Source organism: Trachinotus anak, unplaced genomic scaffold, assembly GCF_046630095.1.
Source record: "Trachinotus anak isolate AG129_WGS33_773 ecotype Australia unplaced genomic scaffold, CSIRO_AGI_Tana_v1 ptg000028l, whole genome shotgun sequence".
NCBI lineage: Eukaryota > Metazoa > Chordata > Actinopteri > Carangiformes > Carangidae > Trachinotus > Trachinotus anak.
The window spans coordinates 4,123,184-4,139,198 of record NW_027273879.1 but is presented as its reverse complement, the minus strand read 5'-3'; the positions used below and the strand labels follow the sequence as shown (position 1 = coordinate 4,139,198).

General features: G+C 42.1%; 1 protein-coding gene across 5 annotated transcripts in view; it reads left to right on the top strand.

Moving 5' to 3' along the window:
* The first annotated feature begins 1,158 nt into the window (after nt 1–1,158).
* Nucleotides 1,159–16,015, top strand: part of fnbp1b (formin binding protein 1b) — a 59,407-nt gene continuing 44,550 nt past the window's right edge. Inside the window, exon 1 of one of the 5 annotated variants that reach the window (XM_071466815.1) lies at nt 1,159–1,503. In XM_071466815.1, coding sequence (XP_071322916.1) covers nt 1,480–1,503 — 24 coding nt within the window. In that variant the 5' untranslated portion in view covers nt 1,159–1,479. Of the gene's footprint in view, nt 1,504–5,529; nt 5,732–16,015 lie in introns of those variants that run through there. The other 4 variants (XM_071466821.1, XM_071466833.1, XM_071466812.1 and 1 more) reach the window with 4 other exon arrangements.

Genomic DNA, 16,015 nt, shown 5'->3' with positions numbered 1-16,015 from the left:
GAAATGTTCTAATTCTGAAATGCCCTCATCTGCACTTAGTGACCCCAGTGGTGTCTCACTGCTTTGCACATTTTTAACCACTAGATGGTAGTGTTGTTATACCGATATTGGCCATAGAGCTGATAAGAACTGGACTGTATAATTTAAAGGGACCATCGCTATAAAAAATTAAGATTATGTAATGCTTCACATCCAAAAAAAAAAAAAAATCATGGCAGCTGTGACAATCGCTACTAATGTGAAACTTTTATGTCTGGATAACATGTTAGTAATATAAATAAATTGAGGTATCTGACCAAACAGGCCTTTTTCATTAACAATGACTGGATTCTGTTCAAGTCATGACAGTGTTGCATTCAGCCAGCATAGCCAGTGCCATTCATTTTATTATTTACACCTGTGCATGATGTGAGATATCAAAGTGTCTTCCTTTTTGCCACAAAAGTGTATCTGTACTCAACATTTGCAGTACCTGAGCAATCCATGGATACAGACAATGTATGTCCTAGTCATAATAACAACTGAGTACTATTAGAAGATACATGAATTCCTTGCAGTGGTACTTAATCAGGTGAGCTTGTACAGTCAGGTGAAGTCTGTAACAAGGCACAGATTCAAAAAAATATGTAGATGCACTGAATAATTGCAATTTTTGGTGTCTCAAATTTATCTACAAATAGTTTTCCACAAAGAGTTACAGCAAATATCTGCTCACTTATCTGAACAGAGCAGCCATTGGCCGCTGTGTTGCTGTTTACCACAAGCTGAGCTTAACAAATATCCTCTGACTCTTGGTGCATCAAAGTTTCTAAACTCTTCAACTTCGACACAACATCCTGTGTGCAAAGTGGAGGCTTGTGGCTATTGTGGGGTAAGTGTCAAGTAAATCTAAGGTGATGTGCATGATTACAAAGAGAGAGAGAGCTGAAGACATTAAGAGAAAGTAAGTATTGTTGCCCAGAAGTTAGTATCAAACCCTCTGAGGCCATTCAGTCAAACATCTGCCATGGGTGGTGACCTTCTTGAACCACCCACCACCGCCCTAAGTTCCTCTAGCATTCAAGTCAAATTTCAAAAAGGGATAGTGAGTGAGCAGAGATATTGGTAAAGGCTTCTTCAGTGGACAACCCTGCAGGGACGGCCCCCCCCCCCCCCCCCCCCCCCCCCCGCCACCGCCAGTGTGCGCGCAGGAGCAGCTGTCAGTGTTGAGGCGGGTGCCCGCGAACTGCATATAGCGAGACTATCCTGTGTGGAGATTACGCTGCAGCTCATGGCCATCTTGTATCAGACAGGATGAGACTCTGAAAAAAAAAAAAAAAAAAAAAAAACTACGAGCAGAGAAGCGTGTTTTTTTTTTTATCCACCATACGGCCGCTGACAGGCGAAGATCTCAAAGGGCACAAATCACGTCTGGCGCTGTGTGCACTGAAAACACCTCAGAAGAGTTGTGGATTATTCCGAGGACATCGTACTGAAACCATGAGCTGGGGGTCAGAGCTATGGGTGAGTCTCAGCGCACTTGTAACGTTATTTTTTTATGATTACTTTGTTATGGAGCCCGCATGACGAGGCGCAGTCGCTCCTTTTTTTTTTTTTTTTTTTTTTTTTGCCACTAAAACGATGTTTTGTTACGCGCAGCTCTGTGATGTTAGCCGACAGGGGGCTAATTTGTAGCGGTTATCACTGACGCTTATGTGCCGTCGGTTCGTGTTTCATTCCCCCGTTAATATCAGTGTAACACGGTGTTGTTAGCAAGGAGGGGTATCGGTGGAAACCCGCAGCCAGCTCAACATCCATTTTAGTTTATATTAGAGCATTTCAAACCACGCTTTGCACACACACACACACACACACACACACACACACCCCCTCATCAAATACCGTAGCTGTGCCTGCGGCGCCGAGCTGTAGAGGCTGCATGTTCATGTTGCAGTGACACTTGTCTTTTGTAGCCAATCCGATAAATGTGTAACAAGCGTTTCCTTCAACCATTCAGTGGAGGAAGTAGATGAACATGAAGTATTCGTCTTCAACCAAAAAAAGGGTTTTGACGCATTACCGTCACATTTTACAAGCAGAGGTGAAGACTAACTGGTTAACTGGTGAAGCAGCACTTCAATAACTAGACAATAACCAGACAATAGCTTGCTAACTTCACCTCAGATGTAAAGTAGGCCTCTAAGTCATCACCGTGAGAAAATGAGACCTGGTTTAATGAAAAAAATCTTGTGTCATTTTTTTATTTTATTCGCAACCCACCCAAATCTGGGCCTAATAGAAATATTTGCCTCAACAAACTTAAATGTCCAGTAGGATTTTCAAGATTTGACCACAAATAGCATTTCATTGGACCAAGTAACCAGATCTCATAGAGTTTAATCCTTCATAAATGATATAGAAGGTAATAGGGTTACCTTATATATCTCGTTAATGTTTGATTTAATTCATCAGGCAAACAAAACCTAGCACTCAGTGAGCAACACTAGAAAACAGTAGAAGCCCAGTGACCTTACTACAACAAATTCCTGTGCTGTGATGTCACTTTTTTCTTTATCCCAGTTCAATTCACTTATAAAACTAACATGGAACTTATTACTATCAGTAAGCAGCCCTTATCAAGCCAGCCACTGTATCAGTGGTATTTCCCCATATTCAGACCCATACTCATACATTTAAGGTGATGTGTTGTAAACTACAGGGCGGTAATGATGAAGATTACAGGATTGTGTTGAAACTATTTTTACAACTTGATAATAAGCAGTTGTGGTGAGTGGAATTCCTGGTGTCAGGGTTTTGTTTCAATGGCTCATGTTGTTGTTTTGTTGTGGATGTGATCCACTGGGAGAAGCAGTCATTCTGCTGTCTGTGCGCTGATGAACAGCCCGGTCGAGGTGCCAGCTTGATGTTGCACATTTTTAATGAATGGTGGTATACTTTCATTATATGTGCATTTGTGTGTCAGCGGTGACATGCAAGAGTGTATGCTTGCAAGTTACGACATGGGGCTGGCATTTGAACCTGCAGGAGGGGTCATATCTTATTTTATTTAACTCATGCTGCACCCCTTGTAAGTATACAGCAAAAAACAGCAGTTTTTTTTACATGGCTTGTGCAGTTTAAAGGATATCTAAATTTATTGAATTTGGATTTGATCCAAACGCCACTGACTCTGCACAACACCTGATCACAATACTTGCAGTGTAAAGCACTTTTCTCCTCTGATAAAACTGCAGTCTAAAGTCAATATTATGAGTTAGATTTGTCGCTCCTCTACCAAGCAGCAAAGAGGCCTGGAGATAGTCGAATCAGGGTTGTGTTTTCCTTTCTAAGAAAGAAAGGAGGGGTAAGCACAACCCCGAATTCTCCAGTAATTTACCTGGTCCAAAGTTCACAGCAAAACCACTAGTACACATTCTTTGTGTTCTCCCAGTGATGTCAGTGTAGTTTTACTTTACTACTGCAATGCTTGACCGAGAGACACCGCTGCCCAGGTAGTCATGCAAAGCGAACACAGCCTGGAGGTACTTGACGTGCTTTCATGTGTAGCTTAAGTCTGGAAAACGTTTGCAACTTTTTTAAACAGAGGCTGTGCTTTTGCAGAGAATAATGTATTACAACCAGATGTTTGCTTTTTTTTCCCTTAGCGGTCTGAATGGAATCCAGACACTTGTTTCTTTAATCTTAGTCCCATCTATAGGACAGCAGACTGAGCCGTTGAGCAGTACTCTGCAGGTGACTGTTGCCACTGGAGAATGCACACGTCTTATTTTCTTGTTGTCCAAAACCAGATCAAACAGGAAAACATGCAGTAATACCACCAGTGTGGCAGCACCCACACTTCTATGCAGAGCAAGTGCAGGATGTTGTGGGTACATGCACCTTTAGTTGTTATTGGCAGAGCTGCAACTAACGATTATTGATTTCGCTAATTCATTTGATCTTATGAAATGACCAAAGGTGATGCCTTCAAATGCATTTTTGTGCAGTTTACAGTCAACAAAACACAAAGACGTGGAGCAAAATTTCAGATGTGAGAAGCTGAAGTCAAAAAATGTTAAGCAATTAACTGATTATCATAATGATTGCTAATTTTCTTCTGATCAACTAACTGATTGATCAATTAATCATTGCTGCATCCTAAATTAACCTGATTTTTCAAAGTAAAAGTCAAATCAACATTAGCTATTCTGGATTACCTTTATATAACTTTTAAAAGCAAGAGCCAGATCTTGGACGTCAAATTCATTTTTACGATTAATTTAATGATCACTGTCATTTAGGTTAGTTAGCTGAAAGAAAAAAGAGACGGTGCAGCATTACACATTAAGGATGAGGCACCACATGCAGCACACACTTCATCACACTCATCCTGTCGTTCCTCGCTGCAAACAGGAAAATAAATGATATCTCAGTAAGTCACAGTCACAGCTGAGCAGGGTTTCTCAACTTCTCACAAACATGACGGCTGCGGTGAGGTAGTGCAAACAAGCCATGCTGTGATATTCCTCCCCATTACTGGCTTGTGAAGTTAATAGTGTGGAATTGAAATTTTATTACAACACAGGGCGAAACTGTTGAGTCTGAGCTGAACTGAATCAAATTATATTGATCAAGTAGCTTACTTGTTTGGCTGCTGTGAAGGAGGGGCAGGTTACGGCTGGAAAAGAGTGTTCACAGTCAGACAAACGAACTGAGTAAATAAATAAGCAGAGATGAGTGTGGTGGACTTCTATTGTTTTGGCTTTGTGAGTCACCATGAGTAACGCGCTACACTCAGTTGATAGAGTCCAAAATGCTGAATGCCTTTGGTGCAACATCATAGCACTGATTATAGTCTTCACTGTGTTCTTACAGACAGACTCTGGGAATGTTTGCCGCCATGAAAATAATGACCATCAGTGTCCTGTAACATTACGAACAAGTCACCAACAGAAATGTTTGAAAACTTCATTACATTTTCACAAAGTTGTGTCTGAAATGTACAGAGCCAGTTGTTTTCTTTTTGTGCAAGCAAAGAGCGAAGTAAATGGATCAGCATCGCTTGCATGCACAATTAGGACCCTAAACTGCCTCCACAAGAGGCCTTATGTACAAACGCAACCAGGAAGAAGGAAGTTGAATGTGGTTAAACATGTGACTGTTTCTTAGTGGAACAGGGGTCAGAAAAAAATGAAGATGTAAATGACAATTTTGTGTGACAAAATACAGAAGCGTTACCCTCTGAATAACCATGCTAAATCAAGATACACGTGCTTTAAGAAATGCTGAAGAAAGGGAGACCGCACACTCAAGTGTTTCCTTTTGAGGCCCCGGATGTTAGAGCTAGAGCTGTCTGGTGAAGGAAGATCAAAAAGACAGGCGGTTGTACCACACATACGCGCACGCACACACACACACACACACACACACACACACACACACACACACACACACACACACATTCTCAGACTAAATATCAGCAGGACATAGCAGAAGAATAGGTTAATTGTAAGTATCTGGTTTTACGTTAAACAAGGTGACCACTACGACTTTCCTCTACAACTCACCTTGAATGTTTCACTTCTCTCGTGTGGTTAATTTGGGAACTGGATGTAAAGTGTGTTTCTCACAGTTGCACACAGGCACACTTCACAGACAGTGGGATGTAAACGTGCCTTTTTACCCCGACACGATTTATTGCTGAGGCAACATGGACAAGGTTGAAACTCTTCTCAAAGAGCAGCAGCTTAAGGTGAGTTGAACTGCACAGGGGTCATCAGAAGAGGCCCATGGATGGTCCCTGGCTGAACCAACTTTGACAGTTGGTGTGTTGCTTAGTTTATTCAGTGTCAGCTGAGGCGTGAATATCTGCCGTTGTCTTGCCATCAGGGACAACTATGGAGAAAAGTCTCTAGTTTGTGTGGTCTTTTTAATTGTAAGCAGGCACATGCCTACAACGCCCTAATGCCCTAATGTAATTGAGAAGGGAAAGTGGTATTGTCTGGAGAGGCTGTTTAAATGGCTCTTGTTTTCTTTCTTGTCGTTAAGTGGTGCTTCAGACTTTGCCAGAGGGGCCACAGACAGAAAAGTTACGTCAAAACCTCATGGTCTTGTTTGTGTGGAATTCAGCCATGCGTTCACTGCAGTGGCGATATCAGGGCTGATCTCCTGGTGGTGTTATTTTGAGCTCAACAGCCAGCACCAACAGCCTGGTGTTAGACTGAGAGTTCCTCAGTGTTTTCTGCCGTTGTATCTCGTCTTGACTCAGACTCCCCCAGGGTCCGGCCGCATCCCCTGCTGCTCACTTGACATTCAGGCCACTTCCAGGGCTGAAACCTGAGCCAGTATGTTTCCTTCTGTCAGTGTGTTGGAGTTGGGGCTGGGTGGTGGGGGTGAGAGACTGAAACCTTTGGCAGACTCCAACAGACACTCCAGCGCACCCCCCCCCCCCCCCCCCCCCCCCCCCCCCCAGTAAATCTTATACTCATCGCCACCCACCTGCTGACTCAGTGAAACCACCCTGAGCCCATTTTCTCTTCACCTCTTTCTTTGAGCCCCTGAATGGATCTGCATTTGATCTGAGGCCCCCAGACTGCACCATGGGGAGTAAGAGAGGGTGGAGAGGGTGGAGTTGAAGGAGTATTCAAACAGAGAAGGTTCATATTGACTAATGTCAGAAAGACCAATTAATCATCAAGTAAGTTAAAGCAAAAATCCCAAACATTTTCATAGTCCCAGCTTCTTAAATGTGAGACTTTGCTTTTTATTGTCTTAATTGAATGCAATGGGTTTTAGACAAAACAAGATATTTAAAGACATCTCCCTGGGCTGGAGTAAATTGTTTTATTGCTGCTTTTTAGGTTTAAAACACCAAATGATTAATTGATTAAATGATCCAGGGCGTTTTCTGACCACAAGTGTAGTTGTTCCGCTTTCTCAAAACAGAACAGAGGAGCTCAGCTGTTGTGTCATCTTGTCCATGAAAAGGTGACTCAATCCTTCCCAGCGTACACTGCTGCAGCCTCTAATTTTTAGCCACTGGCGCTGTTCTGTTATTTGTAAATTCAGCCTCTAATCTCTGCTGCGACAGTGGAAATTATGCTGCTGATGGGCCTCAGTCACATGAGCCCTGACATATTGTCACCATTGTTCACTGAATTACTGCTATGTTGTACTACATACTGTACTGTTTGTGTCATCTGTTCTCCAGGCTGTGAGGCATTGAGTTTCCCTCAGGAGGGTAATGGAGTAACACGAGCGCAGAGATGTTACTGTATTGTTGGCTGTTTTATGGCTGTTCAAGGTGGGGGGTGCAGCACCTTTTTTTATGCAGCCTCTGAAACTACTCGTGCTTTAAGTGTCCCTCATTGTAACTGTGTAGCTTATAAACAAGTTGTAATGGCAGCAATAGCATGTGCATAGCCGGTCAGAAGTATACAGCTGCTGAAAATCAAGGGCAAAGAAGTCTCACTTGATGAAAAGCAAAAAATATTTACTAATTTGATAGCATTTCGCTTGATTTTGTCAAAGAAAAAATTGCACTTTAGGGCTCAGTGTTCACATATGGAACAAATAGCAGCAGCAAATGCTATATTTCCAGGTTTGAAACAATCTCATCTCTACATGTGGACAATAACAAATGAGCAGGAAACATCCCAGTGTGCTTAGAGAAAAAAATCAACCTTGTGTAAGGGCTGAATGAAAAGAGAAGATTCACTTTCTTTTATCTATGGTAGTACATCTTCTGGAGTCTCTATTTGTTTGCCCCAAAGGATGTGACAGCGCAGATGTTAGCTGCAGCTAGCAAGCAAACACATCCACTGCAACTGTGTGTGTGTGTGTGTGCAAAAGATGCTTGTGTAAATTTGTTTGGTTCTGTTATTTCAGTTCTCCATCTGCCCTCTGTTGTGATCGTGAAGCTAGGGGATGTTCCTCAGGCCATCAAACAGTGGGTTTGCTGCCTTTGTGACAGCGGTGGTCTGTTATTTTGCTTCCTGAAAAGGATACCAGATGTGGTGGATAGAAATGGTCGGTACCACGTGAAGCTTTTCAGCAGTTACTTTATGGCTGCTTAATGTGAAATGAGTCAGAGCCATAATAATAACTGGCCCATGCAGCCATGCAGTTACCACACAGTTGTCTCCCACAGCTTGAAGATATTCTAACTGTTGAAGATTAGGTCCAGCATTTACTCCAGCCCCCTCATGCCTTTCTTTACATTTTCTGTCTTGCTGTGTTTTTGTTTTGTTCTCTCTGTTTTCTTCACACTCACTCACCAGCTTGTCCGTCTCCCCCGGTTCTCTCAGACAGATGTTAACGGATACTTGCTGTGAACGCAGTTGTTCACTGTCTCTCCGCTTAGATTTTTCCTAGAATTTGCCTCATATATTTTTGTAGGCTGTGTGAGCAGAAGGAGGCCTCCTGGTGAGATCATTGTGTTGCAGTTTGTATGATACTGTATCAATTAGTTTTTTTGTTTTGTTTTTTTTTGCTCTAACTTGAATATCAAGCTGAATTTAGGAATTATTATAACAGGGTAGGATGTGAGACGTGTGGTCAGAAAGGGTTGAGGTCAATGATTGTATCAGAAAATTGTCTTAGCAGTAAATTATATTTGAAATGATCCATCACTTCCTCCAGTGGGGCCTGGCTACATTCAATAACAAACAGCCTTTCTCACAAAACCAATATGTTTGCATGTCTTCCCTGAGTTGATGCTACCCCCTCAGCATACTGTATGTTAGCACAGAAAACACTGGCTGCCATTGTCATGCACACCAGTGTATGAAACACACTGAGAGATCTGAGTCTCTCCAAGATGAGTAACTTTCTTGTTGTGTCATGCTGGCTCTTAAGCAGTGCCATCTTTACTCATATCCTGAAATGAGGCACGTCAGGGTGGAGTGAAAGTGCTGCAACGCAATTCAGAGAAACTACCCGAAAAACTGTTAGTGCTGCCAGCAGAAAAAAAAAGACCAACCAGAGCAGCTATTTGTTTATCACCGTTAACCCCCGCAGACCATTTCTGCAAAACTTATATAACTTATGACACTGTTCTGCAGTAGCTAAGATAAACAAGCTAAATTAAGTAGGTAAATACAGCATCAGCAACACAAACAGAACGTCACAAACTGGCTTAGTTAGGGAGGAAAAGATGTGGTGTGAGACTGAAAAGAGGAATATAATACATGGTTGGCAAATAACTGGATGAGTTTTACTACAGTCTGACTTGATCGTTAAGGAAGTTATTTGACTCTTGTCATTTGAAGCTAAGTTATTAAGCTGTGGCTGTGGTGAGTGAAGACCCCCCTGCCTTTCGTAACGCTGACAGAAAAAGAATCACTGATCTATTTATGAACTGAAACTGTAAGCAAGGCATGCACCTCGGTGTAAGTGTGAAACACGTAAAATGCAAATATGTTAAATCTAGTATCTTATTTCCTACCATCACAATTGCCTACAGACTTAATTATGAGTTAGTGCTGTCTGTGTATGTTTTTTTTTTTTTCAAATTCCTCAAGATCCATAAGAGCTGTGATTACCTTTAAAGACTGACACCTATTAGCAATGAAGTATAGTAATCACGCAGGTACCATTTTGACCAACTGCAAAGGAACATGTGGTTATTATGTTCCTCAGTAGGAAATGTGCACATGAAACATGTCATGGCAGCACACAGCACGAGTGCCTTGGCAAGAGATACACCTGAGCCATTAATAGCATCTACTGTATACTGTTAGTGGGCAGCTGAGCAGGGCTGTCATTTACTGTAACACTGAAGTCAGGGTTAACCAGGGGTTGCGATGGCTGAATGCTTTCTGTCATTGACTGAATTTATTTTAATAGTGACGGAAGAATCTGAAGGCTGTCTGTCATTTTGACAGATTAGAACTGATCTATTAGAACTGTCAATAACCACATGTGGACCACCTGCAGTGGACATAACATAAACAGTCTTGATGCAGATCCTCTAGATTTGGTTTTTACAGTTTGCAGTGTAAAAATTCCAACCAGTCCTCCAACCTGAACAGGCTGTTTTTTTTTCAAGTCTCTGATAGGACGCGTAGGAGTGTCTCCTGAAATAGCACCTACAGGGGCAGGCATACCGGACCTTGGTTGTCATGGTTACAACCACAAACACACTGATGGTATCGAGAGCAACGTACCTACCTTCATCACTATGATTTACTATAATAACAGTCATGGCTTGGTTAGGTTTGGCTTTGTCTAACGCTCGTGGATAATAGAAACAGCATAAACTGCTACTTTCACATGGGAATCGAACACCGCTCTCCTGTGTTTTGTTACCACCCCAACCTCCTTTGTCACCCTATAAACTACATCACCGCACTTTTCCCTTTGCTCCTGTCATAATTACTACAACCACTAGATGTCACCTAACAAAAAAACCTAACTGTGGGTCATAAAAACCATAAAAACGATCTATGGACTCGTTTTTTATAGGAGGAAAGTCTCAAATAGTCAACTTGTCTGTGTTTTCTGGTGGACAAACTGTAACCGTGACACTGTTACCCCGATATCTGTACTGCAGTTTCTCTTAATATCAGTACCGTTGATACCAGTACATCTGCCATAAGCTTCATCAACTAAAAGTGACACATTTTAGTAAACTGCAGGCCACTTATATTAAGTCTACAACCACTTGCCATTCATTTCTCCATCAATATCCCCCTCGCTTTAACTGCACATATCCACATAATGTTGTCAAGCTGACGGGCTAACAGATGGCCTATCGCAGGCTAATCTGGATTGCCTCCAACTTGTCCAGTGCATGAATCGGGGATGGCTTTAAACTGAAGCTAATAGCTTGCCATTACATTAAAGTGTCATTGCAGTTCTCTCTTATTCTAGAGTTCAAAGTTTTCCTCAATTCCATAGACATTGTTATATAAGAATGAAAGAGCTTTATCCTCCAAAAAGAACAAAAACAGCTCAACAGGAACAATGGCTGGTGTGTGTTCGCTGGCCTAGCAGGATTAGTCCACAGAACAGCCTATTGGGTGGTGAAGGTAGTTAGAAGGGAGGTGTAGTAATCAGATTAATAACAGCGTCATTTAATCAAGTTCTGTGCTGGTTGCAACATTTCTGTTGTTCCCTCTCATTGCACCTTGTGTTCTGCCAGGATATAGGATGTGTTTGGATGCAGTCTTTGTATAACCATATGCAGGATCTGCTAACTGTTAATGCCGCTCTGCTTGACTAGCACTTGTTCTTCCACCATACGATATCCCTCTGAGATGGATTAACTTCATTCTGAGCTCCTTTTTCATCCACTTTGCAAAAAGCATGACCATGTTGCGCCGAAAAAGCGAGTTTTTCGTTTTCCTGGACAGCGTCCGTTCTGTGAAAGCAGAAAAGGAAGAGGAAAAGGAAAAGGAGGAGAGCAAGCTGAGTCCTTATGAGGAGTATCTGCAGGTGCTGCTGCAGATGAAACTGGCCAGTGCTGTAAGTGAGCGGAGAAGTAAAACAATTCTTGCAGTTGTTCTTTCCATTGAAACATACAGGATCATTAGTCAGTATGTACCATTATACATTACGACACGACAAGACTTTTTGCTTTGTAAAATCAGGAACTTGTTACATATCAGCTCATTTACTTAACAAGGGGTAAAGCCTAAAAAAATGCGGCACTAAAAGTTTCTTTTTGATGTCCTTGAATGAGTTGACCACCCTTTCAGTTGCTATGATTCACAACTGAGAGGCAGCAATTTCCTGTTCCTTAACCGGCATAGGAAGGGGTTGGTCTTTCTAATCAAGTGAACACATTACTCATATGTGACACTGCTCATGACTCGCAACAGACGCGGACAGAGGGGGAGTGACTGAAAAGCGGCCTGGACCACGTACAGGCAGGCACAGAGAAGAAACATATTACCAGCGCAGAAGAACGATACACGTGTGCATGCACCAACACACATTCTTAAATTTCAGGCAGGCAGAGGCGTTGTTTCTATAAATACCTACATGGCATGCAAACAAGAGCTGTTACGCGTAAGGTCACCCACTGCCCCAAACAGCTGTTCATATTCTGCAGGAAGTTTGTGAGTCTGTGCATGTGGATGTGGTATTTGCCTGTGGACATGTGTGTGTGTTTGCTTCTTTAAGAAGAGGCCCTCGCATATCACCTAACATCAGGCCGTTGGTGACTTATCCTGGATAGTGATAGTGAAAATCTCTTTGCAAATGTCAGCTGACTTATCAGTGTTTGAGTCGTATTTTGCAAAGTAGCAGTTGTCCACTCTTTAATTAGCGTGAGGAAAATAAATACTGAAATCAAACTTTAAAAAAACTCTAAAAATCACATGATTTATTTGTTCTATTGAAAATTGTTTGAGCTGTGAAGAAATAATGGGTTGTGTGTCCTCACTCAGGGTGGGCAAGAGGGGAGATGAGTCTTTCTCGCCCTTTAATAGCCCAAAGTGAAATAGCTGAGGGCAGCTATTCAGCGGTCCATCACATGATCATCAGTCTTTGTTTATGTGTGTGCACGTGCGTTTTTTTGTGTGTTTGAGTCTAGTGTCTCTTTTCCTGTGACTCGTCTCTGACACAGGGGTTACTCCGGGCCATGGCGGCATTGTTCCACCCAGCTTTCTTGGACAAAGCGCGGTGTGTGTCCGAGAGAGGGTTTGGCATCTCCCCCAAATATTTGTTCTTGCTGCATGACGCCCACGGTCGCGAGATACAGTGAAGCGCTGCATTGACGGACTCGTGCACGACAGCAGATTTCAGCGGTTCTGCTTTACTGAACACAGAGCTTCCCTGATATCTGCTGTGGTCAATCAGAGGCTGTACACGGAGCTTTGGATGATCACTAAAGGAACAACCCCGGAACATTAGACATTTTCCACCTCTTTGCTTCATTTGCTGGAACAATTGGGCTATTTATCAGCATCTAAATTGGCAGAACATTCACAGTCTAATGAACAGTTCTGGATGAATGCAGTTCCTTTGTCACCTTTCTCATTCTCACTGCAGTTTGCAGTTTGTTAGCTGACTAGATGCCTAAAAATAACTTGTTTACCGTAGAATTTCTTGCAGACAAGCATGTAAAAACCACACTGGAACCATCTTTTCTGAGGCCAAAGGGAGAAGATCTGACAAAATAGGCGTAGGCTTGGGTATGACGCAGTGGGTACTTTCATCATAGTTTATGACCCTCCACTTTTTCTTGTATCTCTAACAATTACTGGTCTGGACTCCAGGTCAGTACCAAGTGGCAAGCCACCGTGACGCCACCAATTGGTTTGTGAACTGCCATTTTGAAGCCTCAGGTATGCAATTTGGCTGTCGCCATCTTTGTTTTTTTGAAACCCGAAGAAACCATGTTTGGACGAGAAGGTGGTACAACCACTGCTTTATCATCTATTTTCCTCTAAATGGGACAATGATTTAAAACGTGAACATCATGTTGTATTGAAGAAGACTTGAAACTAGCGATTGAGAGCATAAACTCATTAGTAAACATTTACTGAGGTAATAAATCAGGTCAAAAGTAAATACATTTTCCCACAGACTTCAATACAATCAGACTTCTTTTTGAAACCAGTGGAGTCGCCCTCTGATGGTCATTAGATAGAATGCAGGTTTAAGGCACTTCAGCATTGGCTTCTCTTTTTAAGACCCCGGCCTTCGTCCATTTTTATATCAAGTTTATGGTCAGTACATGTTCTATATGAGGTCCACTGAAAAGAAGCCCAGGTCAGTAGGAAAGCAGGGAGCTCTTCTACTGGGCAGTTTGGGCTCAAATGTTTTCACCAAAAGCCCATGGCCCCCGACCTAGCTGACTGTCTTTGCTCCTTGCTCAACACACTGAACCAATAAAAAAGACAAAAGCATCTAAAGGCCTCTTGTCCTATTGTCCTGCCTCCAGCAGAACATCTGTCCCCTCAGCCTCTGTGAATTACCCCCCTACTCTGGCGTGACTTCTGCTTCTCTTTGTCTCAGCAGGTTTCCTGTCAGGAGCCAGATTTCATATCGTCACCACCGACACAATCTGAAAGCTTGAAGCTAAGGCTGGAAAGTATGAAACTTAGTTGCGAAAGCTTGAAGGTTGAATAAGTTTAGTTTTTAGTCCTTTCAGGGATTAATTCATACGACTGTGTTAAAGTTCATAGCTGCAATAAAACTTTGCACGCTGGAAAAGTCTGACTTGAATGTGGATTTAAATGCTGGTTGGCTAACAGTTACATTAATCTGACATTAATGGATGCATTAAGATAAAGCCACAAATGTGAGTTTTGTCAGTTGTATGTTTGGGGTCAGGAAGCAGTTGTGTCAAGTCTGTACCCTTGTTGATGCAGAAACGTCAGACATCAGACTCACTATGCACCCATCAGTGAAATCCTCTATAACAACAACCATCTGCAAAAGAAAGGATATCAAATGTCTGATTACAAACTGGTGTTGAGATGCAAAATTTAATTTCATACACTATCGTTTTTTTTCCTTTTCTTTCTTTATGTTATAGTGTGTATTTGTGGCATGATGGCAAACTCACATCTGCATTTACATCTTTTTAACATTTCCTTTTTCTGTTATCTGTTCATTCCCCTCAGTCGACCCGAGGAAACTGCTCACTTTTTTTCTCCTCTCTTGTGTTTTTAACTGTGTATTGATTCTTGCCATTATCATCAGAGCAGCAAAGCAGCCTCTGTAGAGGTGGTATAGGTAATAAAACAGGAAGTGTCCCGGGAAGCATTTGTTCAGAGATTTTAAAGCGGTGCAGTCCTGCTTTCAACAAACTTGTCCTGAAGTCGTTCTGCTCTCTTTTGTCTTCCTTTGTGTGAAGCGGCCTGAACACTGGATCAGAGTGTTTTTGAAGTTATTGATCTCGTTATCTCCTCTTTAAAATAGAAATTACCACATCAAGTGGTTTGATCCGATCAAAAGTGCGATCACCCAGGACGCATTCAGGATGCGTTTGAGATCTGATGTACATATTGACGTCCTCTGCCACAGTCTGATTAGTCCCGTCACAGTTTCATAATGAACTGAAAATATTTTACTATTTCTAATAATAGTAATTTAACCTTATTTCACTGTAGAGTTGTGTGCAGTGCAGTGATTCCCTTAAACCCTCCAAAGCCTCTCTCTCTCTCACACACACACACATACATAGAAGCACATTGACAACAGACCCGTCTGTCGGATTGGCTGAAAACAGCACGGCATACCTGTTCATTTGCATATGAAGCGGGGAAGTGAGATCCAATCACAAGTGATCACTGGAGACGCATGTGGAGATGCATTTTAAAGCCAGGTGTGAACAGAACTGAGAGCTGACCACCTGTGATTGGATCACTGAAGACACATGTTAATACCAGTGTGATGTCTGTGTTCCTGAATGCTCATGAATCCACGAATCATCAGTCGACATGTGCTGAGGTTTTACAGGTGCATTGTTCTGTGAAACCCACATGTCTCCTGGAAATTTGTGGTCAGGTCACAGAAGTGCTCCGCCATGTGCTCAGTTTATTACAAACCATGTTTCTTTGGAATCTACTGGAGAATAAAAAAGTAATAATCCTAAAATCAACAGCAGTGCCACAAGAGCCGCTTAATATGCCAGCGGTCTGTTTTTGCCATTAAATTCACTGTCATCCTTAGACATTTGCTCAAATAACTCTTTACATGCGAAGCAGTGGGATGTTCTGTTTGCATTAGCAGTCACCTCATGCAGCTCTGACATGGCACAAAGAGAGTGAATCATAAACTGTGAGGCTGTTAGGTGAAACTGCACTGGATTAAATGCTGCATAGTTTTCCTGTGACTCCCCTCAGTCTGAATCCAGGTGGGAATGGCAGCCTCCGCCTCTGCCAATAAAATCTACTTTACAAAGAGGTAATTAGTGAATGTGAATACACTGAGTGGCTATTGCAGGAAAATGTTGACCATAAATAGTATCAAATGGGTTTGACATAATGAGAATCTGAAGGATTAAAACTGATTATAAAAAGATTTTTGTTTTTGTTTATGTTAATCTTCTCCTTGCTGCAGAGTTTTCAGAACTTGGTCA